Consider the following 26,492-nt stretch of genomic DNA (forward strand, 5'->3'; position numbering starts at 1 on the left):
CATTTCCTTAGAACTAGAGCAACAGAGGCTTTTCATACTCTTATACCACGTTAACTTCCAAAAGATTTTTAACTCCCTGTTTCCCAAAGCACACTAAACTTTTGAGCCCTACAAAAACTACAAGTTTTTATTAGTCTAGTTCTTTTTTGAGAGTTCTGATAGTATACAGAGTGGGACCCTCTCTGGTTGTCACTATCTCATTCTTAGGTTGAATATTTAATGTTTTGAAGTACTTAAAAATTAAGCCTAATAACTTAAGCACTTCAAATATTTTCTGGGGAGAACGGTGCCTGATTTATTAGCAAAATAATGTAATTTGAAACAAAAGGAGAATAAATTTTTCACAGTCATGGCTGTCCAATAAATTTTGTAGGAGACAAATTTAAGGTGCAGTCGTTTCCAAATCAGTTTGATTGGGGGATAAAAAATGTCTTCTCTCCAATATTAAGCATAAGGTGTCTCATACATAATGGGGTTGTCCAGCAGTCATGTAATCAAACTACTCTAATCATTTTTTTCTTCTCCTGTGTCTCTATTGCTGTCATTCATCCTGACCAACTTTCCAGGTGGAAATACATAAATGGTAACTGGAACAAGATAGGGATTGAACAGACAAGTTAATAAACTGCTAGCAAAGACTCCATGCTGCTTATGTCTGCAGTCCTAACAGATCTAGCACAGGATGTTGCTCATCGTGGGTTTAAAGTTTTTCTCTTTCAATGAGAAATCTACTTTGAAGGGTAGATGGGTATTGTGTACGTGTGTATGTATGTATGTACATATACATTAGGTCAAAATCTGCTTCCCTGAGCTTTGCTCATTAAAAAAAAATCTCTCTGGAACCATGAAGACTAACAAATCTTATCAGAATTTTATTGTGTGAAGTTTTGTGTTTTCCAAATTAAATGAAAACCTTAGTCCTTCAAACTTACTCCTTAATTTGGCATTCAAGGTCTCCTATTATCTGGTCTCAATCCACCTCTGATCTATCTCCTAACATTCTCCTTTATTTGACCTAATCTTCAACAAAACTACCAGTATGTCTCATGGTCTAATAGTCTGAGGCCTTTACTAACAACCTTCCCTTCATCTCTGGGTCCCTCTGCACCTCTTCCCTCCTCCTATTCCTCTTCAAACCGTCAGAAGACAGGGTAACAACAAAATATGATCCTTGAATCCAGACAACTACTATTATTAAATAAGGGCTAACATTAACTGAACATTTACTATCTGTCAGAACTGTTCATTTTCTCTTTTAATACCTTTGGGGCGATTAAGTCAATTTTATTGTTACTATTTTACTGTGGAAGGAAATGCACGTTTAGAGAGGGTAAGTAACTTGCCAGAGGTAAAAGGGTCATGGAGGGTCAGTCCAGCGGCTGAGGGCCAGAGCCCAGAGTCACTGCCCCTCCGCTCCCCTCCCCGGGGTCCTGAGTCTCTGCGGCGTGTGCTTTCCCTCCCCTGAGCTCCAGCATCACTGGCCCTGCCCTCCCGACCGCGCTCGGCTTTGCGGGGCCGGCATCTAAACCCAGGCCTCAGCTCTCCTGGCCTCCGGACGTCTCCAGTGCCCCGCCTGCTTGACCTCACGCAGAAACTCAGCCTAACCAAGCAAGACCCCCATGACCTGGCTCTGAGGCCTGTGGCCTTTGAGCCATTCTCTTCTAAACACACTCCGGGTTGCCACCAGCCACTTACAAATGCATATCTAGAACCTAAGAAATGACCTTGGGGCGCGGGAACGGGGTTGGAGGACTAGCCCTGGGCCCAATTTTCGGACGAAGCTGGGGTGGAGTCTGGGAGGGCCCCGCAGGTGACGAGAACAGGCTTGTCCCTCTCTGGGCAAAACTCCAAAGAGGTAGAGCCATCCCTGCGCCCCGTACTTCACAGTGTGAGAACGCATGGGCGCGTTCACGTTTCTGTGCCAGGGAGAGGGGGCAGGCATCTCTTCCCCTCGGTCCACAGAAGGTACGACGCCATCTCGCTGTTCACCCGTCGGCGGCCCCTGCGCCTGCGCAGTCGGAGGCGTGGGCGGAGCACGCATGCGTACGGTGTGATTCCCGCGCTTTTTCGGAGGCGGGAAGGTAGCGTCAGTTGCTGTTGGCCTGACGGAGCGACGGTTGACGGAGCGACGGTTGACGGAGACGAGAAACCTGAGGGTTCAAGTTGCGTGTCGGGTTGGCAGGAGGGCCAAGAAGGGAAAGAATCTGTGTAGGCCTTAGTTACTAACCTGCCTCGAGCCCTGGGGTCAGGAGAAATCTTTGGAAGAGAACAGGAGCCCTGACTGGAGGTTTTCCCACAAGGGGCTGAAGTAGGCCCCGTGGCCTCCATCTGAGGCAACGGTCTTGGTGGGGGGAGGGGGGGGCTGTGTGTGTGTGTGTGTGTATGTGTTAGAATCGGAGAGAAAGGAAGATCAGAGACAGCTGAATGGCAGAGTCAGATTTATTTCGAGAAACTTGCAGTGAGCAAACTTTCTGCACACTGACGCCGCCACCGGTGTTAATGCGATTAGGATCCAGTCAGAAGCCGAAGCGGAGAGGGCAGCTCAGGGTCCCCGCCCCACCAGGGTCAGGGGTCCAGGGGAGGATGCGGCATTTTTATTTGCCTGAGACTCAAAAACGTACTAACACTTCTCAGCCGCCTCTAGGTTCAGGATGTGAGTTGCGTTGGTGTTTCTGGGCTAAGAAAAGGTGGCCCGACCTCTGCTTTGGTTCCTAGAATGGCATCAAGAATATTTTCTAAAGAGACTGCTGTATCCATCAAGGCCAAGACGTGGAAACAAAACAGAGGAAATCCCTGACCTCATGATTCCCAAGTTTTATTTCTAGAAACAATATTTAGAAATTGATATTTACCTCAGTATGATTTGCATTATTACTCAGTGGTGGTCATGTGTGTTTGTCTCATGGGGCAGTGAACCTGGGAGCAGAAGTGATCTTAGCTTTTCACACAACAGGTAAGTGCTGAATTTAATTGGAGTTAGACTATAAGAGACTAAACATGGAGAAAATTACAGCAGAAATTCTGTGGTAAAAGGAAAGGAAAAACAGAAAAAATCTTGTTTCACTTGTTAAAGTTACAGAAGCTGTGGAAACTTATCATTACAATTATTCTGCATATTAAGTGTGGCCTTAGGCTTTGGTATTGTATAATCCTGGGATCTCAAACTAATGGCCAAAGCAGAAGATCTGCACAGTGTTTTACAGTGAGACACAGAACACATTCTTAATTGGCTTTCAACTGTATGTCTTTCCTCCCTGGCCTTGTTTGTTTGCCAATTTGTAGTCAGTTTTCCAGAATTGTTCTCATTGTGGGTCCTTGATTCTGAAATAAATTCCGTAGACTCTGTGAAAATCCACGTATGTTTAGGAGGCAAGCTTATAGCCACACTGGTCTTATTTCCAACAGATTTGGGAAAATGGGTTATGTTGTAAATTCTTATTCAGAAAGCAAGAGACTATAGCGTGTTTACACTATTAAGTCTGAAACCATAGTTTTCAACCATAATTTCAGGAATTTCCAGGCTGAGAATTTGGTTTTCTCGTTGATAGCACATGAGTTACAAATTTCTCTCCTTGAAGGTTTAGTCGAATAACTTCATGCTGTAAGGTTGAAGTGCTAAAGAAAGAGTTATCGACTTTGATATTGAAGGAAATGAAGAGAAACCTAAATGAAAATTCAACTCGAAGTACAGCAGGTATTGACTGACTTTTATTTTAAAATTTTCTGTAGTTTGTATATACCATGTAAACCTTATCTAGTATATAGATACAACATTTTGGAAGGAACTTTTAAAAAGAGTGAACATATAGTCTAGCCTCTACTTTTTAGGTCAAAGGAAATAAATTACTCAAGACAAAACACTTAGTGGCTTAGGTGGAAGTAAAATCAGATTTTCCTGGATTTACTCTTGTGTTCTTTCTACAATCCCCATGTGCTTCACGAGTTGTTCTGTGCTTTTAAGCTGAAAATAAAGAAATTAATAATACTTTAATTTTTATTTGTGACTTGTTTAAAATATTTCCAGAGCCACTTCTGTCTTCCTAACAGCTTCCCGTGCCATTTCTGCTTTTCCTGCTTATTAGTTAGTATAAGGACAGAGGGCAAGAATGAAGAGAACCAGGGGAATGATGATAATGCAGAATGAAGATAATAATAGCTATGATTTATGGTGGATATACTGTATTCTGGGCATTTAATGATATGTATTCATTTATTTAACTCTGAGAGAGTTTTTGTCATCCTTGCTTTCTAGATGAGAAACAAAGGCACAAAGAGGGTAAATAAATAATTTATGAAGTAGAAGAACCAGGATTTGAATTTGACTCCCATTCTTTTGATCACTATCTTATTCTGCCTCTCAGTATATGTCATATTGGCACGATAAGTTTAAGGAAATAGCCATCGTTCGGACTTTAAAATTGTAATTTAGACCTGCTTTGAAGTTATATTTCAAGCCTAGACAGTTTGACTCCAGAGTCCACATCGTTTTCCCAGCCTTTCATCATACAGCCATCACAGAGTCTATATTCTCCTGTAGTGAAAGTGCAGATGGACCAACTAGAGTATGGTATAGTGGCAAGATAGCTCTGAACTGAGACTTAGGAAGCTTGGGCCCTACCTAAGTTCTTTCACTGTACAACGTGCAAACTTGTGGGACCTCTTTTTCCACTTAGAGCCCTTCTAGCTTTAGTGTTTATAAATTCTGACTTTTGACTAGACTTGCGATCCCAGGTCTTTCATCTGGAGGGTTTGGAGTAGTATCTGTTCTCATTTAAACTCATTATTATTACTCTAAGTCATTCTCAAAATGATTCACAGAAAATATGCATTACAGACACCTGGAGTTCTTGTTGAAACTGCAGCAATTTGGCTTTCAAAGCATATCTATGGAAATGAAATCTATGAGAGTGGGGTCTAGGAACTGGTATGTTAAACATAATTCCAGATAAATTTTGGTCAAACGAAAGTTTGAGAACCATGGCCTTAAAGGGTGTGCTCCCATGGTCCAGAGAGTGGTTAGGGTTTTGGAAAGCATGGGTCAGATTTTGGTTCTCCCTTCCCTCTGGTGTACTTGAAGGGTCCGCTCCAGTTGATATGGTGATAAGCAAGCACAGGAGGAAAGTAACAGAAACAAAAAGTAGATTTGGAAAAGTTTGGGGGATGAGGGAGGAGATGGCAATTACTCAAGATGAATTAAAGCAGTGTTAACGCAAAACAAGAAAGGAGTTTGTAGAGGCAAGGCCTATTTGGGATCTTAAGAATGTAAAAATAAATCCAAATATATAGAAATATATCTGTAGTAAATATAAAATTAATGTATAGAAGTAGACAAATTCAAGTTGTGTATTATTATATACTAGTAATTATTCTATAACTAGATCTGACTATTTGCCTATTATGTACTAATTTATTGACATATAATTTAGGCTGTTTGCCTGTACCATTGTTCAATCAGAAAAAGAGGAATAGACAACCATTAACATCCAATCCACTTAAAAATGATCCAGGTATCAGTATTGCTTCTGACAGTTATGATTTCCCTCCTCTACCAACAGGTAAGAAAATAAGTTAAAATTTTCAGAAAATAAGAAATAAGACTCTAGAAAACTACCATTTCTATTTTATTATAATGGAAGTAGAAACTTTATTATTTTTCTCCTTTCCACTATCCAATTAAAAGGATTACTTTGCTCTTTCTGAGCAGACTAGTGTAGTAGTTTGAGTTTCCTTGTCTACAAGGATGTCTCAGCATTTAAATGGAGTACCTTAAATATGGAGTCTTTGTTCTAATGAAGCAGTAATCTATATTGTAAAGTTTTTTTCTTTTTCAAAACATGTAGGTATTGTGACTTAAACATTTGGTGGTAAAGAATGGAGAAACTCAAATTACTTCAGGAATAGGGCTAAGTGTGAATGGGAACATGGGAAAGGTGGAAGGAAATAGACCTTAGGAGGGGTCTGCTTGGCCAGGAATTTGTCTGCTTGTCCGTGGTCTTTTTTCTCTAATGTCATTTTTGCCTTTCTTCATTTTTTTGGTTTTTTACTCCTTTATCCAGTTGACTTCCTTATAGCTTCGACTAGCACATGAGCTAAATTGCCCTTGCTGGCTGTTAATATAACCTTTTAGTGCTAGTTCTCAGAGCCCATCATTGGCTGCCCTCTGTTTCTCTTGATTCAAATTCTAGAGACAGCCTCTGCTTCAGCTCATATTTTTAAGTAAGATCATTGAAATCCTGATTTAGCTTTATGGGTAGGCCTCTTATCTCTGAAACAATTAGCTGTGGTGGTTTGTGCTGGGAGGTCTTAATGTTTGCTTACTTTTTACTTCTCTCTGGAAGAAGGCATGGACAGGCAGCTATTCTGAAATATACTTGGTACATGCTGGTTGTATACATTTGCACTTTGGGGGCACACTTAAAAAAGCTTTAATAGGATTTATGAACTAGAATTTTAAAATCCCTTTATATGTCAATACTTGTATTGTTAATTTTATCCAGTGTGTAACCATAGACCTTAACCTACTTTCAAATCTATAATTATTTTGTTTTCTTCCACACTTGAGCAATTGGAAGTATGAATTTCATATTCTCATTTTTATGGAGAACATAAAAAATTCACATGGATATGCATTTAGGCATTTATCTGATCATCTTTTGCCATTTAAAAAACTCTCCACTATTTAAAATACTTTTTATAAGTAGCATGAATGATGGATGATCTTGAAAAATAACAATGTGAGTTGCTCCTTAGGGAAGTATGTGTCCTCCTGAAGTACTGAACTCTTCAAGCTCTGAGCAGGATTACTGTCTGTCAGAGATATAATAGGATTCTTATATTGGGTAAGAAATAGTACTAGGCCACTGTTTTCCACATTTTTGTCTTGATCTATTAGTAGGTTGGGAAATAATCAGTCTTTTAAAAAAAGAAATAAAAGAGACTAAAGTAGAGTAGAATAGAGAATATCAGAATGTATGACATAGTAAGAATAAGAACTGATGAAAAACACAAGGTGCTATACCAGGATTGATTGTGGAAGAGATACAGATTAAACTATTACCTTGCTTAAAATACAACAGGAAAGACATTCAAAAAAAGTAATAAGGCAGGCTGTGATAAATTCCACAACAAAGTACTGTTGAAGAACATGTCCATATATTTAAGTTCTTTTCACCTTCAAGCTTTCAACTGCCTCCCCCCTGCAAATTAAATAAATATGAAAGAATTATTTCCAAAAAATGCTACCTACCTTACTCTTACCTGTGTTACTTATATCTTTTGAGATTGGGCCTGGGAAGCTATGAATCCAGAGTTGCCTCCTTTAACGAAAACAATGAACACAGGGTATGTGGAAAAATTTATACCAATGAATCTGTATGTCTGTTACTGACTGATGTTATTCTTCTATGTATGTTTTATATTTTATATTTATGAATCTGGGAACAAATTATTAATAGTTAATAAGATATTTTCTTGAAAGGCAAATATATTCAGTTTCTCATCCCCTGAGAAGTCAAGAGTTTGTGTTGAAATCTATTCAATCAAATACTGAAAGAAGTAAGAGTGGTGGGAGGTGAGTCTACTTAAGATTTCTTCTTATTCTATTCCTTCTCCTTCCCATCTCCTCGTTTACTCCCTTCTCTCCTCCTCTAATCTCTTCTCTTTTCTTAGACAGAATTGCATTTAGAAAATTTCTATAATTAATAACTATAGTGATATTACTATGTTGTATAGAAGTTAAGAGAACATGCCATATAAAACTTTAAAAATAGGTAATTTTGGCAGTGTTTATGTTTTCAGACTACTCTGTGTTATAATGAAGTTTCTGCCAATATTTATCACCATGAATTTATGATTTTGCTGTGGATCATTAATGATGTAATTGATAATAGGTAAAGAGTCAGGAATAAGTATATCTAAATATTGAATATATTTAGAAATTGAAAACCAAATAGAATGCTCAGTCTTACCCTAGTACTTAGAATGCCTAATACCCTTATTTACTCATAATTGTTCTCTTACAGCGCCTAATGTTTTTTAACGATTCTTCTTATATGGATCTATTGTAAAAGTTAAATAATGTAAGATAATGTATAATTTAAGTCAGTAACTCATGGAAGGAGCTGGCATGACCCCCCCCCCCCCCAATATTCGTATAACTAAATTTTGGATCTTTTACATCCCCTTTACCTTCTTCAGGATGGCCAAAGATATGAGGAGTCTTCTCTTTCATACTTGGCCTCTGGAACACCCTCTTGACATTCCTATCCTTGTTACAGCTCTTCTTAGCCACAGTTGAATGTTGTACTTCTGCCCTATTAAGATCTTTAAGCTCCTTGGTAATTGCTGGACAACGTTAGCTTACATGCTCTGAAACCAGAGGCTTTCATGTCCTCACAGGCATTTGATGAAGAAGAAGACAATTTTAGTTTCTTTCTTTTATAATTACCATGTTGTCTTTTCTTTTGTATCAGTGTGCTTTTCCACGCCAGCGTCTTCCTTTTTCTAGATGATTTTGGCTTTTCCAGAGAAGAGCATTCTTCTAAGTTCCAAGGCATTTCTATTCTCACTCCTCCTGTAATAGAGTTTATCAGACAATTTGCAGTCTTGCCCATTTTTAGACATGTTACTTTTATTATTTTCAGAATGTTATAACAATAGTTATTTTAAAAGATTACAGTATGAATTTTTTTAAAAAGTCCTAAAATATCTATATATCAACTTTGACTGACTTCTTTATATTTTACTACAACTTAAGGAGATGTTACTTGCTTTCCTACTACTCCTAAGTAGGACTTTTAAGCTACAGAGTAAAAGTACAAATAGGTATCCACATTGCCTCTATTTTCCTTGTGACTTAAAATCACTGACATTATAATATCAAGGCATAGCTTAACTTTTGAAAATTTTACATTGTAGAAAATGAAAAAAAAATGTATGAAGAAGGAAGCAAAGTTTTCAAAATTTTACTACTCTGAGACAACCACTGTCATACAAAGGCTTGTATAGTTTAAAAATATACTCTCTGGCACTGGACTTTGAGTTGGGAGACTAGGATTCCCTGGGTTTTGAATTGTCAGTAACTAGTTATATGACCTTGGGCAAGTTACTTCCTCATTAAGGCTCAGTTTCCTCACTTGAAAAGAGAGTATAATGTATTGTAGGGTTGTTGTGATGGTATATTTGGAATTTCTAACTAGTCAGTAGTTACAAAGTAGTTTATAAACCACAAATTACCATATAAATGCACATTTTCATTAATAATTTTCTTTTAATTAAGAAAAATATATAGAAACAACGCTATTACTAATTTTTTTTTTTTAAAACTATTGCAGCTACAAAGATGGCAACACAAATACCAGTTTTAAAACTTGGGATAGAAATGATTTTAAGCCTCAGTGCAAAAGAACAAATAAAATGGCAGATAATGGAATAAATTCTTATCCAGTGAATTTGGGAGCTCAACAACAGAAGCAATTAAGAGTATCTGAATCGACTAACTTATCTCACCAAAGAGAAAGTAAAGTACTCACACAAACACATTCATCAAAAATATCTGGCTCCACAATGAGAAGTCTAGACAAAAACAGTGCATTACAGGCATTTAAGCCCAATTTTCAACAAAATCAATTTAAGAAAAAAAAGTTGGATGATTTTCCAGCAGAAAACACCCTGAAGGTAAACTTTTAAATATTAATTATTTACATTTTGTATTTATATTAAAAATGTGTGAAATATTTAGAAAGTTACAGAGATAAGAGCATTTGAAATTATTCCCATGGCCTACGTTACTTGATTAGCACAAATACCCAGTTCCCTTCCTCACGTCCTGGCCCAATAGATTCTTTACCCTCTGCCCTTCTCTATGTTCTGGAAGGCTGAATGGTCCTACATAGTGCATCGTCCTGGGATCCCGTAGCTGGCTTCTGTTAGGGGTTAGCCAGTAGGAATGGAAGACACTGGCAGGACATCAAAGGGTAGGGAGAGAGGTTGGATTTTCCCATTCCCTCCCTAATTAAATGCTGTGTCACAGGCGGCAGCTGTGTCCCTGCATGATATAGCCCTCCATGAGTCCAGCTTTCACAAGCTTGATCATTTTATTTCCTCCGCTTGTCCTTTCAGCCTTGGAGTGGTAACAATTTCTTACTGTTGTTGGTCTTTGAGTGCTTAAGTACTCTGTGTTGATTATGCCTATACATCTGTAAGCAGTTTTTTCTTAAAAAGAAAAAAGTATTTTCCATATAAGCCATCTGAGGTAAATTGTTTTACCCACATATTTGTGTAGTATAAGGACTTAGAATCTTTACATAGAAAGTGAATGAGTATGATGAAAAAAAATGACAGGTTTTTCTAATGCTATGTTTTTATTTTTTCAAAAGGAAACCTCATTGTATCAGTTAAAGTTTAAAGAAAAAGATAATTCTTTAAGAATTATATCTGCAGTTATTGAAAGCATGAAGTACTGGCGTGAACATGCACAGAAAACCGTACTTCTTTTTGAAATATTAGGTGGGTGTAATACTTCGAAAATACTTCAGTAATACCATTTAGAAAATAGTTTTGTATGTTAATAGGAATACCTAGAGGATCTTAAAGAAAAATAAAATTTTTACAGAAGGAGATTATGGTTTATTAGGATTTTCTTCAGTTCCTGGGTCTGTCACTGATTTATGTGACTTAAGACGTGTTTGGTTATTCATGGTAGTACTCTTCTGATTCATAATGTCAAAACTGGGAGGATTCTTACAAATAATCTAACCCAACCATTGACGTAGGTGAAAAAATGGGGCAAATAATTAAAATAGACTTGACTGAAATCACAAAGCTAGTTAGCAGCACAGATGGATCTAGAACCCAAGTCTCCTTATTCTCAATAGAGTGTTCTTTCTGCTCTGTTACACTAAATCCAGTAGTAATTTTATATATAAATTAAATTATAGTAAATATTCTGAAAGAACATTTGTGAAGAATCCTTTACTGATATGCATAAACACCCTACAATTAATCTGTTTTCTAAATTAATATTTAAAAGGGAGGAGAGTTTTATAGAATGTGTCTGGAATTTGATTTTACTTCAAATGAAGAGACAAACAAGAAGTGGAGATTCAAAACATACTTCTTTCCACAGTTCAAATAAAATATTTAAAGTAATTTAAATTATGAAATATTCTAAACATGCAGAAAAATCTAGAGAATATAATAAATATCCACATACCTGTTTTATAGACATCCTTGAAACCTGTATCTGTTTTTCTTCTCTGGAGATAATCACTGTGGTATCTTTACATGTTTTTATAATTTTACTATATACATTTGATTTCATAAATTTATATTTATTTTATTACTATTTTATGTGTTTTAAAATATAGAGTTTGCATTTTCATCCAGTATTATGTTTTTGAGATTTAGCCATCTTTCTGTTCTGTCACAGTGTTGGCTTGATCATGAGACCCCAATTGTGGTCTCTCCAGTAGTTTCTGACTTTTATGGTATTAAGATGATTGTCAAAGTTCTCTATACCACACGTTTTTCCATATACCACACTGTCACATTCTTCGACAGTTTCTTCTGCTTGCTCTTTCCCAGAAACTAGCAAATGACCCCTTGCATATCATTATTTCTAACTGTCTGACAAGCCCATCACTGCAATCCTTAACTCTGTAGCTGGGGAAGGGGATATGCTGATTGGCTTACATCAGTCTTATGTCACTTCTGGGTCTGGGAGTGGGACAGATCCCATCCAGATCATATGGCTAAGTATGGCATAGGAGAGATTTCCTAAAGGAAAATCTAGATATCATGAGGGGAAATAGAGGCTGACCTCAAAGTAACAAATGTTCACTATCAGTACATAATAGATGGAAAGGAATGAATAATACTCTCATTTGATAATAATTTCTTGAGATAAACATGAATTATCATTTGAATTTTATAGATGAAGCAGATTTGAAAGAGGTTAAACAGTTTGCTCAGCTTAGTAAATTACAGAATTGAGACACCATTGCATGACTTCTGATTCTGTCTCAATTTTTTCCATTAAACTATGATGTTTATTTGTTATACATGAGTATTTTATTTGTTATAATGTAGTACACTTGTCTGAGGTTTTAACCAGTTTGTAGAACACATTGTAAGAAAAAAAGCTTCAGATGGCCAACTATTGTCAATTGTATATAAACTTTGGCAAATAACCTGATCCTAAGTTGGAGAGGGCCAGAAATTTTGTTTTCCTTAGAATAAAACAGTTTTAGAAATATCTTTCCCTTTTGGAGGGACAGGTATAACTCAGTGCCAGGGCGTGTGCGTAGCATGCATGAGGTCCTGGGTTCAATCCCTGGTGCCGCCATTAAAAAATAAATAAAATAAAAGTAAATAATAAACCTAATTACCCTCCCCCCAAATTTTAAAAACTTAAAAAAGGGAATATCTTTCTCTCTTAAAACGGTTTCTTATTATTGAGAGGTTGGTGTGGGAATAGTTATTTAAATACCAATTTCTCTTTGTTAAATTTTCTTTGCATTTTACCAGCACTAATTTTTTTATTCCTCTATTTCAATTTTGCTTAGCTGTTCTCGATTCAGCTGTTACACCTGGCCCATATTGTTCAAAGACTTTTCTTATGAGAGATGGGAAAAATACTCTGCCTTGTGTATTTTATGAAATAGTGAGTATTTTTTTAAGAGTTCTTTGCAAAGCTTATGCCAACAAAACCATACAAATGCAAGCTATAATTCCACTGTAGGAAAAATTCTGTTAACAATTGAGTAGTACTTTCAACATTTTGTTTGATTTTAATTCTGATATTAAAGTTGTTTATTCAACTGATATGGAGAGCCTACTCTGTGCTAGTTGCAAGGGATACAAAGTGGAATATAAGTGGTAAATGACTCTCCCAAAGAGTTTATAATCCCAGGAGAAAGACAAGATACATAAATGTTACACTGTGGTATGACAAATGATATGACAGAGGTGTGTGCAGAGTGCTATAGAAGTAGATAGGAAGGGTGGTCAGATCACTGTAAGGTTTTTTAAGAATGCATTAACCTATTTTATCTTAGATATTTAAGGTCTAATAAATTAAGCCAAAGTGTTGGGACTGAGGGAGGAGGAGGGAGGAATGCATTCTAAGGCGAAGAAGCAGCATATACAAAGGCATGAAGCTCAGATAGAGCCTGGATTGTTCAGGAAACTGCAAGTAGTTTATAATTACCAGAGTGTAGAGTTAGTAAGTGATGGAGGTAAGCGTAGTGCTTCTGAACTTGAGAGAAGGCAGAGAGAATGGTCTGGAACATAGCAAAGAGGCTTGGTGACAAAGGAAGCTGGGGGTGACAAAGGAGGCTGGAGACCTTATAAGACTTCCGTACTTTGTAAAAGAGTTTGGCGTTAATTCTGAAATCACACTTGGATTCCAGTTTGTACTCCACCATTTATTACCTTTATGATCTTGAGTGAGCTGCTTAAACCTTCTGAGCATCAGTTTTTTAATCTGTCAAATGGAGAGACTAATTCCTACTTTGAAAATTTGTTTTGGAGATTAGATGATAAAACATATGAACGTATAGCGTCTGACACATAACAGATGATCAAGAAGTAGTAATGTCATTAATTTCTATAATATCTTGAATGCTAATTTTTAAATTTTATTATTTTACTTTTTTCTCTAGTCTAAGTTTTTTAAAAAACTTTTTTATTGAAGTATAACATATACAGAAAAGTACACAAATCATAACTGTACAATTCTACGGAGTATCACAAAGTGAACAGTAGCAAGGATAAAAATAGAACATTGCTGTCACCCTGTACATCTCTGTGCCTCTTCCAATTCATTACCTCCTATTTCTTGCCTAAAATTAACCATTATCATGACTTTTAATATCATCAATTAATTCTGCCTATTTTTGAACTTATATATAAATAATATCATATGAAGTGTCTTCTTTTATGTCTGGTTTCTTTTAGTCAACACAGTGTTTATAAGATTCATCTCTCTAGCTATAATTCATTTATTTATGTATTTCTATGTACAATATTCTGCTGTATGAATATATCACAATTTAGTTTTCTATTCTGCTATTGGTGGGCCTCTTGGTTGTTTCTTGATTTTTTATTATGAATAATGCTCTATGGACATTCTTCTATATGTCTCTTGTGCACATGGATGCCTTTCTGTTGGGTATATACCTAGAAGTAAATATAAAAAATGCTGGATCATAGTGCATCTATATGTTTTAATAAGGTAATTATTGCCAAAGGATTTTCCAAAGGGTTTTACCAGTTGACACACTCACAATCAGTGTAGGAGAGTTGTACCTTCTCTGCATTCTTATCAACATTTGGTACTGTCAGTCTTTTTTATTTTAACCATTCTAGTGGGTAAGTGTACTGCTATCTCATTTCTCTCCAACTCTGGTGACTGAGAAGGTTCAGCACTTTTGATGTTTACTGTCCATTTAGATATCTTCTCTTGAAAAATCTGTTCAGGCCTCTGATAATTTTTTTTTTGTTGAATTATTTGTGTTTTCCTTATTGACTCATAGGAGTTTTTGAGAAAACTATTCTGGGTACAAGTTCTTTGTCTATTATGTGTATTGCAAATATCTTCTCATACTCCATGGTTAGCTTTTTCAGTCTTAAGAGTGGCTTTTGAGAAACAGAAAATCTTTACTATAGTATAGTCCTTTTAGTAACTACCAGCATTTTCTCTGATAGTTGGTGCTTTTTATGACTGCTTAGTGAGAGCAATCCCAGAATACTTTTCCTGATTTACTAGTCCCATTAGTTCATTGCCCTTTTGAGTCTCCCAACACTAAGCCCAGGGTGGAGGTGGTGTGATTATCAGGATCTCTTTTCTTTGAGGGGCTTTGGTCTCCATTTTTTCTCCTAGCCATATGAGCCTGGCAGAAGCTCTGCTCAGTTCCTTAGACTCTCAAACTGCCTTGACTATAATTGGCAGATACCTCAGCAGGGAAAGCCTCCCCAGATATCAGGCCCCATTCTGGACTGCTCTCCTCTCCCAGATGGGGGTCTCTGTAATTCCTCACTGCCTTTGGTATCTCTCTGAGGAGATTTTAAAATAAATATTCCATCTAGCTATTCTAGTTGGCTTTAGTAGGAAAGTTGGTCTGAACTACCTAGTGTGCCATCTGTTGAAAGTAACAGTCTAATAGAAGTGAATATTCATGTGCCATTATATTGGGAATTATTCCAGTTTTTTTTAAGAAGCAGCAGCTCACTCACCTTTAAGAAGCCCTACCCAAGTGTGAAGGGCTTTCTTCTGTGGAGGGTATCCATTTGTCCCTAGCTATTATGATCTTGTCAACACTGGGGCTCTAAATTAGGTAAGGGAATTATAGCACTTTGGGGTGATTCATATTTAGTTGATGATATTATTAGTTTTAAAAATTGAAATTCAAATAGGATCATAAATAACTTTATCGATATTTATTTTTTAAAAAACAGGATCGTGAACTTCCAAGACTGATTAGAGGCCGAGTTCATAGGTGTGTTGGAAACTACGACCAGAAAAAGAATATTTTCAAATGTGTTTCTGTCAGACCGGCATCTGTTTCTGAACAAAAAACTTTTCAAGCCTTTGTTAAAACTGTAGATGCTGAGATGAGGTATTATACTAATGTAATGAATGAAATTTAAGTGATGATGAAGGAAGTTTAAATAGTATAAATTAAAAACATTTTTCTGTTATTATTTCATTTACCATCACTGTGGTTTTATGGCTACTGTTTTTCTGTATTTCTGTTGTTGAATTAAAATACTTAAATCCTTCTATTTTATTTTTTAAATAACTTTATTAAATCCTTTTAAATGTAGAAAGAATTTTTGAAAAATAATTTTAGTATTTTTATAAAAATTGTACATTTGCTAAAATTAAAAAACCATTTCAGATTAAAAATGTTCAATATAATAGGGATAGGTAGATACTTATTTAACATGAGATAGGAATACATTTGAGTCAGCTCAGATACATTTGAGTCAGCTCAGAGGCCAACATCAAGCTTAATGGGGAAATATAGAGACATTCCCACCAAACTTGGGAACAAGACAAAGGTGCTCACTATCTGTAGTGTCACTAGGCATTATACTGAAGTTTCTAGTCTGTGCAGCTACTTTGGCATAGTTGTAGTCTGGTCCCTGCTTGTTTTATGGCTTCTCCATCCATCTTTTTTTTTTTACCGCTGAAAATGTAAACTCTGGCCCCACCGGACCGCTGTCCACTCCTAAACGAGCAGTGATTAAGCATCCAGACATGAGTTTATCTCCATCCCCACGTTCCCTATAGTCAGGTGTGATCAGTGGTTATAATCAGTCACGGCTCCAGGATCCTGAGAGCATTTGTCCTAGAGAGACCTTGGGTAATTGCTTTGTCTTTAATGAGTTCCTCCAGGATCTAGACTCCTCTGGGATCCAGGGCCGCTTAGGCCTGGGGATGTATAGAATGGGAGATGGGACAATGGATGTTGCAGACACAGGTGATGACTACAGAGGCTGTTACTTCTCATGCTTTAGTGAATAAAGAGGGGCAGGATCTCAGGTCCTGGGTCCTGGAGTCTCTCTCAGACACACTGGGTAAGTTGGGCAGAGGATGAATGAGCTGGTCCTTTGGGTTTTTCCTACCTGAGGGTCTTGATTTCCCAGGTTATATCATGTTCTGCAGGAGAACATTTCAGGTGTGATAACTCCCTTCTTCACCTCTCAGCCTCCCATGATTTCTTCACAGTCTAGAAATATTTTGATTGATGTTCATTAGTCACGTTAGTCTTTTTTTTATTAATGATAACATCTATAAATATAACTGTGTAATGTATCTCACAAGATTTTTTTTTTGTTTCAGCATAAGACCTCTCTATGAGACAGGCATTTAACGCAGAAGTTCTTGACCCTTTACTATATATTTGAATGACTTAATGACCTTTAGATAGCACCCCTCTCCCCAGAAATTCTGATTACATTCATTGGATGAGAGTGCAGTAATCTATATTTTAAAATACAGTGTGTTCCACAGACCAACAGAATTGGAATCACTAAATATAAAATTTGTGCTTATAAAATATAGAATTTTAGGCACCACAACAGACCTACTTAATCAAAATCAGCACTTAACAGGGCCTCAAGGTAGGCAATTTGTAAATTAAATTTTTAGAAGCACTGCCCTTTGTGATTCTTATGTGCAGTCCAGACTGAGAACTACTGATTTCCCAGGTGCAGAGGATGAGAGACATTGTTAATGGAGCAGCTAAGGCTCATAGCCCTGATCCTGCCAGCATCTTCAAGTGTTGGCTCTCTGTTTTGTGATTCCTAGAGAGACTTGTGACAGCCTCAGGAAAGGATCCTACATGTTTTCCTGGGAGGCAAATTTCTGAGATATTAAGTGCATGGAGCTTCACTTGATGCTTTTCCCTGCTGCAATACCAAACATTAAGTCCACATGTGAAAAATACTATGTGGCTCAGTTAAGCAGCATTAGCAGGGTGAAAATCCTAGCAATTGGACCCAGTTATGTCTCATTGAGGAAAGGAACTTCTTATATCCCTAATACTCTTCCTTAGTTTTCTCAGCTCTGAGGCACACTCTGAGGTATGGATATCTGAAGAAGAAATGGAGCAAGGTCTCGAGGGTAGAAATTATCTTTATTTCTTCCTTTTCTCCCCAAATTACTAAACATACCCATCAGTTTTACCTTTTTCCACATGTATATAACTGAATCCTCTGGGTATCAACACAAGGAATAAGTGACAGTGTGCATGTGGATAGTGGGTTGTCTGTTTAGGATAAAGAGTAGTGTGATTGAGGTAGTCTAATATGTTCCATGTCTGAGGTTACATCCCAGACTTTTGTAAAAAAGTATCAAAAACTAGTGAGTTCTTGTTCTGAGAGGACTTAGGAGGAGTAGATACTCTAAAACAACAGGAGTTTTCTGTCTTTAAAGTTGGAGGAAGGCATGTCTTAACCTGAAGCACAGCCAGTAAATACCTCAAAAAATGAAACATTGCCTACATCTAGGCACTGTTCCAGGTGCTGGCACTGCTTCAGTCATGAAGGTAGTTATGGCCTTTCCTGTGTGAAGTTGACAATCTGGTAGGGAAGACAGCTATAAATGAATAATAGCTTTGGGTACTGGGTGCTGAGGGAGCATAGCAGTGGGTTCTCATCTGGTCTGCGGAAATAGGGAAGGTTAGCTGAGTAAGAGACTTGTAATATACCTGAAGGATAAAGAAAGACAAGCCAGGTGAAGGAGCAGAGGGAGAAGGATGCTAGGCATGAGGAAAAGGAAAGGCAAAAGGATGGAGGCAAGAAACTGTGACTTTTAACTCCAGCATTGGTGGAAGAGTGGAATGTGTATTTCATTATAGGGTAGATGAAGATGTGGAGGCAGGCAAGGGTCAGATCATGGAGCACTTTTTGGCCCTTGAAAGGAATTTTGTCTTTATCTTAAGAGCAATGACACCATGCAGACTTTAACAGAATAATGGTCAGATTTTCATCTTAGAATGCCATAGTGTGAAGAGACTGAAGGAGAGTGAGCATGGAAGTAGGGAGATAAATTAAGAGGCTGTTTCGATAGTACAGACAAGTTGTGATGTTAGCCTGGTTCAGGGTAGTGAGGGTTGGGATAGTGGTGGATGAATTAGAGAGAGAATTAAGTGGGAGATCCTACAAGACTTGATGGACTGGGTGCTGATAGTGAAAGGAGGGAATGAAAGAAAACTCCTAGGTATATGACTTGAGCCTTGATTTCTTTTACTGAGGTGTGAGAGTCTTGAAAGAGTGGGCAGGGTGAGCTCATGTGGGATCTTTTGGGCTGAAGATGCTTGTGATATTCCATGGGGAGATAATCACTAAGCAACTAATGGAGCTGTGAAAGTGATAGAGGTTTATCCATGAGATTTAGATGGTAATTAATGCCATAGGAATGACAAGTTCTTTCAAAGCTGTATATATAGAATTATAAGAGAACAGTGTTTAGGCAAAAGCCCAAGAATACACCAATATATAAGATACTGTTGGAGAAGAAACTAATCAGAGTTACTGGGAATGAATGGCAGGGAAATATCAGGAGAACCAGGGTGAGCCCATAGAAGATAGAAGATGAGAGTGTTTTAGAAGGGAGGTAGGAGTTACACTATTGTTACATGCTAATTGATGAGAAATGAAGGAAATGTCTGAAAAGTGGCTTAGATTTAGTGATGTATATTTCTGATTACAAAGAGTGGTGTTAGTGAGCTTGTAATCAGTTACTGAAGAACAGCTAACAGACCAGGTATCACAGAAATATGTTCATTTTTCTTCCGGTTTTTAATGGACACCATTATTTTCTCCTAAAGATACTGGACACAGAGCATGATGGGAAGAAATCAAAGTGTCATCTCAGAGTTCCTCCTCCTGGGCCTGCCAGTTGAACCAGAGCATCAAAACCTGTTCTATGCTCTGTTCCTGGTCATGTATCTTACTACTGTCCTGGGGAACCTCCTCATCATTGTCCTCATTCAACTGGACTCTCACCTCCACACACCCATGTATTTGTTTCTCAGCAATTTGTCTTTCTCTGATCTCTGTTTTTCCTCTGTCACAATGCCCAAATTGCTGCAGAACATGCAGAGCGAAGTCCCATCCATCCCCTATGCTGGCTGCTTGACCCAAATGTACTTCTTTCTGTTTTTTGGAGACCTGGAGAGCTTCCTCCTTATGGCCATGGCCTATGACCGCTATGTGGCCATCTGCTTCCCCCTGCACTACACCACCATCATGAGCCCCAAGCTCTGTCTGTCCCTGGTGGTGCTGCCCTGGGTGCTGACCACGTTCCATGCCATGTTACACACCCTGCTCATGGCCAGATTATCTTTTTGTGTGGACAACGTGATCCACCACTTTTTCTGTGATATGTCTGCTCTTCTGAAGCTGTCCTGCTCTGACACTCAAGTTAATGAGTTGGTGATATTTATCACGGGAGGGCTCATTCTTGTCATTCCATTCCTACTCATCATCATGTCCTATGCACAGATTGTCTCCTCTCTCCTCAAGGTCCCTTCTGTTAGAAGTATCCGCAAGGCTTTCTCCACCTGTGGCTCCCACCTCTCCATGGTGTCCCTGTTTTATGGGACAGTTATTGGTCTCTATTTATGCCCTACAGCTAGTAATTCTACTGTTAAGGACACTGCCATGGCTGTGATGTACACTGTGGTGACCCCCATGCTGAACCCCTTCATCTACAGCCTGAGGAACAGAGACATGAAGGGAGCCCTGGGAAGAGTCTTTCACAAAAAGAAAACTCTCTTCTCTCTATGACAGTAAAGTTGAGATTTTAACATATTTTACCCACTAGGTATATTGATATTAATATTGAGATTTTAACCCAGACTTGTTGTTTCCAATGATCTTTTTGTTCACATCATTCTACCTCTTATCCTTTTCTCCTCTCATTTATTTTCACATATACATTATCTATTTGACCTGTCCTGAACCTCAAGTGAACTTTCTATCTCCTTTGCTACAATAGTTTAGTTTGTCTTTATCTGGAAGCTAACTCATACCTGGGGCCTTAAAAGTTACTCCCTCAGATATGGGGAGGAAAGCCAGAGTCTGGTTAACAGCCTCACTTTTTAAGGTTGTCTCTCTCCTATTTTGGAATTGATCAACAAATTTTACATCTGTGATTTTTTTTTATATTGCATCTTTTTTATTGAAGTGTAATTTATTTACAATGTTAATTTCAAGTGTACAGCAAAGCAAGTCAGTTATGCATATACATACATATATATATTTTAGATTCTTTTCCATTATAGCTTATTATATGAAATTGAAAATAGTTCCTTGTGCTACACAGTAGGTCCTTGTTGTTTATCTATTTTATATATAGTAATATGTATCTGTTAATCCCAAAAATTTATTCCTCCCTGCTCCATTTTTCCTTTGGTAACCCATAGTTTGTTTTCTATGTTGGTTAGTCCATTTCTGGCTTGTGTCTTTTTTTAGATTCCACATATAAGTGATATCACATGATATTTCTTTCTCTGTCTGACTTACTTTACTTATGATAATCTCTAGGTTGATCCATATTGCTGCAAATGAAATTATTTTATTCTTTTTTATGACTGAGTAATATTCCATTACACACACACACACACACACACACACACACACACACACACACACACACATCTTCTTTATTCATTCATCTATGTACATTTAGTTTTCCACAGATTCTACGTTGTAAGCAGATCTTTAATACCTACTTGTTTCACATAACAGAAATTTTATACCCATTCAAAATCAATTCACCATTTCCCCACCCTCCCACTCCTGATAACCACCATTCTATTCTCTTCTTCTATGAGTATGCCTATTTTTGATGCCAAATATCTAGAAAGAAATCATGCAGTTTTGTCCTTCTGTGAGAGTGTTATTTCATTTAACATCACGTTCTCTAGGTTCATTCATGTTGCTACAAATGTCAAGATTTCTTTCCTTTTTTAAGGCTCAATGGTATTCCATTGTATGAGTATACCACATTTTCTTATTCATTCATTGATGGACGTTTGGAATCTATCCCTAACTTGGCTATTGTGAATAATATTGCAATGAACACAGGAGTGCAGATATCTCTTTATGATCCTCATTTCATTTCCTTTGGATATGTAGCCAGAATTGGGGTTGCTAGATCATATGGTAGTTCTATTTTTAATTTTTTGAGGAGCCTCTATACTGTTTTACATATTGGCTGCATCTATTCATACCAACAGTGTATAAAGTTTCCCCTTTCTCCACATTTTCTGTGACAACTGCTACATTTTTTGTACATGTTTTATTTGTTTTGTTTTTGATACTATCCATCCTGACAGGTGTAAGGTGATGTCTCATTGTGGTTTTCATCTGCATCCTCTGATGATTAGTAATGTAGAGCACATTTTTTTATATACCTAGTGGCCATTTGTATGTCTTTGGAGAAATGTCTATTCAGGCCCTTTGCCTATTTTTATGTCAGGGTGGTTTTTTTTTTGCTGTTGAATTACAGGAGAGTCATACATTTTGGATAAAACCACTCACTAGAATGATGTTTTGCAAATATTTTCTCCCAATCCACAGGATGCCTTTTCACTCTGTTGACTGTTTCTTTTGCTGCACAGACCCTTTTAAGTTTGAGATAGCATCAAAAAGAATAAAAATCTTAGGAATAAAATTAACCAAGAGATGAAAATTATAAAACAGTGATAAAAGAACTTAGAGTGGAAACAGGTAAATGGAAAGACATCCTAGGTTCATGGATAGAAGAATTAATATTGTTAAAATGTCATATTTCCAGCATGATCTATAGATTCACTGCAGTCTCTATCAAAATTCCAGTTGCATTTTTCAAAACAGAAGTAGGAAAAAAAATTCCAAAATTTCTATGGAATCATATACTCTGCCACGCAAAAGCAATCTTGAGTAAGAAGAACAAAGCTAGAAGCATCACTATTCCTGATTTAAAAATATATTGCACTTTTTTTGGGAAAGACCACTTCCCTACGTTTGCACTGCTTGTGTTCGGGATTCCAAATAACTTGATTTGAGGAGAGAAGAGGAGCCTTGGGGTCCTTTATTTGGCAGGGAGAGTTGGTAAAGTGATTAATACACTGTTGTTGGAAGACAAGTCTGGAAGCTTGAAAATGTTTTGGCACAGTGTTTAACCCTAGAACTGAACCTTAAAACCCAGCTGAGTAATAGAATATTCTGTTGCCCAGGAGCCCACTGAAATTTTTAAGGAATTCTAGATGGCACTTGAGTGTAGCCAGGTCTGTTAATGACAGTATAGTCTCTTGATCTGGGAGGCTCAGAGACCCTTCCAGGTTTCCTATGAGTTAGAAACTTGTTATAATTACACTAAGATATTACTTAGCCTTTTTTACCATTCTGAAGTAAACTGGATTTTCTGACAATGAGTGGAAAGCAGGTGCCCATGCGAACCTAGATGGCCTATTAAAGAGATCCATGCAGTTTCTAATGTATTCATGAATTACAATGAAGATGATTACATATATAAATATATTACAAAGCCACAGTAGTAAAAATAGTAAGTATCAGCATAAAAATAGGCACATAGATCAGTGAAACAGAACAGAGAACCCAGAAACCAATCCACGTGTAAAATCAACTGATCTTTGTACAGGGTGCCAGGAACATGCAATGTGTGTATCCACAATGAAAAGAATGAAATTGGACCCCTACCTACACTATACACAGGATTCAACTCAAAATAAATTAAGGACTCAAAGATCTCAAACTGTAAAAGTCTTTGAAGAAAACATAGAAGGAAGACATTTTGGCCTTGATCCTGGCAATGGTTTCTTGGATTTGACACCAAAAGCACAGACAACAAAACCTGTGCAAAACCAAAACATAGACAAGAAGGAGTATATCATACTGTATTACATTTCTTGATTCATATTCCACTTATTTACCCAAGGAACTGTTTGTGTATATGTGTGTGTCTCTGTGAGTCTGTATATATGTATTTACAAAAATGGATTACTGTTGATACAGGTTTTCTTTTTCTATTCAGTATTACATTTCCTGATTTATTTTAATATTCTCCATGAGTTACTGAAGGTAGAGGACTTGCTATAATGAATAAACCCTGAAATCTCAGTGGTGTGATACAACAAATGTTTCTTTCTTTCTTATGTAAAATTCAGTTGTCATTGAGCGATGGGGACACTATGCTTCATGCCATCAGGTGACAGAAGCACTGAAATATTCAATATATGGTTTTCACAGTCACCTCAGGTGTTGAGTGTAAAGGGAAAGTCCCAGGACATTTCATGGAGATTCTGTCACTGAGACCCTAAATCATACACACAGTCTTCAGCACAAACTCAATAAAGCTGTTGCTTTAGAAATTTGCCACTAAAGTGTGCAGCGGCCAGCAGTTGAAAGAGTTGGTTAGTGTGGTAGTGAATTTCTTAAGTGTCCCCCTAATATTCCCATCCATTTATTGCTGTAAAGGGCCTTTGCAGATGGAAATAAAAGTAATTATCAACTGACTTTTTTCTTCCAGTTTTATTGAGATGTAACTGGCATACAGCACTCTACAAGTTTAAGTTGTACGGCATTATGATTTGACTTACATCATGAAATAATTACCACAGTAAGTTTAGTGAATCCCCATCATCTCATATAAATACAAAATTAAAGTAATAGAAACACATTTTTTTTTACTTGTGATGAGAAGAGTTTGTATTTACTCTCTTGACAACTTTCATATATAACATACAGCAGGGTTAATCACATTTATCATGTTGTATATTACATACATTAATTACATCCCTAGTACTTTACTTATAACTGGAAGTTTATACTTTTTGACTACCTGCATCCAGTTCCCTCACCTCTCCCCTCCACCTCTGGTAACCACAAACATGATCTCTTTTTCTATGAGTTTGCTTGTTTTTGAAGTATAATTGACCTATGTTATTTTCTGTTACACAACATAATGATTCAATATTTCTATACATTTCAAAATGATCACCATAGTAAGTCTAATTACCGTCTGTCACCATACAAAGATATTACAGAATTATTGACTATATTCCCTACATTGTACATTTCATATCCTTAAAATTTATTTTGCAAGTGGAAGTTTGTACCGCTTAATCTCCTTTACCTATTTCTCTTCTTCCTCCCACCCGCTGCTCTCTGGCATCCACTTGTATATTCTCTGTATCTATGACTCTGTTTCTGTTTTGTTCATTTGTTTTGTTTTTCAGATTCTTCATATAAGTGAAATCATACAGTATTGGTCTTTCTATGTCTGACTTGTTTCACTTAGCATAATACTCTCTAGGCCCATCCATGTTGTCACAAATGGCAAGCTTTCATTCTTTTTGTAGATGAGTAATATTCCATTGTGTATATACCACATCTTCTTTATCCATGCATCTCTTGATGGGCACTTAGGTTGCTTCCATATCTTGGCTATAGTAAAATAATGCTGCAATGAACATGAGAGTGTATCTATCTTTTCAAGTTAGCGTTTTTTTGGGGTTTTTTTGATAAATACCCACAAGTGGTATTTCTGGATTATATGTTAATTCTATTTAAAATTTTTTGAGGACCTTTCATATTGTTGTGCATAGTGGCTACACCAATTTTCATTCCCACCAATAGTGCACAGTGTTCTCTTTTTTCCACATCCTCACCAACACTTGTTTATTTTTTGTCTTTATGGTAATAGCCATTCTAACATGTATGAAGTGGTATTTCCTTTTGGTTCTGACATGCTTTTCTGTGATTATTAGTGATATTGAGTATCTTTTAGTGTACCTGTTGACCATCTATCTGTCTTTGGAAAAATCTATTCAAATCCTCTGCCATTTTTAAGTCACATTGTGTCTTTTTGCTGTTGAGTTGTATGAGTTCTTAATATGTTTTTGATATTTACCTCTTATCAGGTATATGATTTGAAAATATTTCATTCAGTACTTTGTCTTTTCATTTTGTTGATGAATTCCATTGCTATGTAGCAGCTTTTTAGTTTGATGTAGTTCCATCTGTTTATTTTTTTTTTTTTGTTAAATCAAAGAATCATTCCAAGACGTATGTCAAGGAGCTTTTCTGCCTATATTTTTTCTAGGAATTTTATGGTTTCAAGTCTCATGTTTGAGTCATTAATCCACCTGAGTTAATTTTTGTATATTGTGTAAGATAGTGGTTGAGTTTCATTCTTTTGCATGTGGCTGTCTGGCTTTATTGAGGAGACTGTACTTTCCACATTGCATTTTTAAAGTACCATTTACAATAGACCCAACCATTTAATTCACAAAATATGTTATGTTGAAAATTAGGAAACAGTGACTAAAGAACTCATAGAAATCTGAAGAAATTGATAGATATAACATGTTCATGGGTTGGAAGAGTCAATATTGTTAAGATGTTGACTCTTCTGAAATTGATCTAGGGATTTAAAACAATTTCAGTTAAATTCCAGAAGGACTTTTTGGTAGTACAAATTGACAATATGATTGTAAAATACATACAGGGAGCAAAAAAATTTAAGGTGTTTACTATAGTTAAAAATAATTAGAAAATTGTGGTATTAGAGAAATGAGAGAAGTATAGATCAAGACAGAGAGTACAGATTATCAGATAGAGTCCAAAATAGATTCATGTCCATTGATCATTGACAAAGTGCAAAGACAGCTTGGTGGAAAGTAGTCTTTTCAACCAATGATGCTGGAAAAATTGGATTTCCATGTGAACAGAAAACCTTCAATGCATACCTGACAGTCTCAAAAACAATTCACTCTTAATGAATCATACACCAGAATATTTGTATGCATATTGAGAACGTTTCCTATAACATCCTGTTTTGTGGAGTCAGAAAAGTCCTAGGGCAGGGACTGAAGACCATGTGGAGTAGAACTGAGGTGAGGTGCCGTCAAGTTGCATGTACTAAAACTAGTTAAAGTCAGTGCAGAGCTGGCTATGGCTTTATGACTAGAGTA

The 26,492-nt window shown here is 36.8% G+C and overlaps 2 protein-coding genes across 2 annotated transcripts; both read left to right on the top strand.

Moving 5' to 3' along the window:
* Window positions 1-3,651: 3,651 nt before the first annotated feature.
* Window positions 3,652-15,770, top strand: SPATA22 (spermatogenesis associated 22). The gene is made up of 8 exons (XM_074341869.1): window positions 3,652-3,694; window positions 5,427-5,555; window positions 7,281-7,341; window positions 7,478-7,570; window positions 9,333-9,675; window positions 10,377-10,506; window positions 12,564-12,661; window positions 15,457-15,770. The coding sequence occupies exons 1-8, from the start codon at window positions 3,652-3,654 to the stop codon at window positions 15,646-15,648; spliced, it is 1,089 nt and encodes a 362-aa protein (XP_074197970.1). The 3' UTR covers window positions 15,649-15,770.
* A 3,583-nt stretch (window positions 15,771-19,353) lies between these two features.
* Window positions 19,354-20,298, top strand: LOC105065173 (olfactory receptor 1E1-like). The gene has a single exon (XM_010950226.1). The coding sequence runs from the start codon at window positions 19,354-19,356 to the stop codon at window positions 20,296-20,298; it is 945 nt and encodes a 314-aa protein (XP_010948528.1).
* Window positions 20,299-26,492: the final 6,194 nt, after the last annotated feature.

This window comes from Camelus bactrianus, chromosome 16 (genome assembly GCF_048773025.1).
Source record: "Camelus bactrianus isolate YW-2024 breed Bactrian camel chromosome 16, ASM4877302v1, whole genome shotgun sequence".
Lineage (NCBI taxonomy): Eukaryota > Metazoa > Chordata > Mammalia > Artiodactyla > Camelidae > Camelus > Camelus bactrianus.

What these genes read in the sequence shown, in the direction of transcription:
- SPATA22 (XM_074341869.1), top strand. Translation starts at nt 3,652, where the DNA reads ATGAAGAGAAACCTAAATGAAAATTCAACTCGAAGTACAGCAG. An exon ending in TTCAACTCGAAGTACAGCAG is followed by an intron (nt 3,695 to 5,426) that starts GTATTGACTGAC and finishes CATATAATTTAG; the next exon opens with GCTGTTTGCCTGTACCATTG. An exon ending in CAGCAGAAAACACCCTGAAG is followed by an intron (nt 9,676 to 10,376) that starts GTAAACTTTTAA and finishes TTTTTTCAAAAG; the next exon opens with GAAACCTCATTGTATCAGTT.
- LOC105065173 (XM_010950226.1), top strand. Translation starts at nt 19,354, where the DNA reads ATGATGGGAAGAAATCAAAGTGTCATCTCAGAGTTCCTCCTCCTGGGC.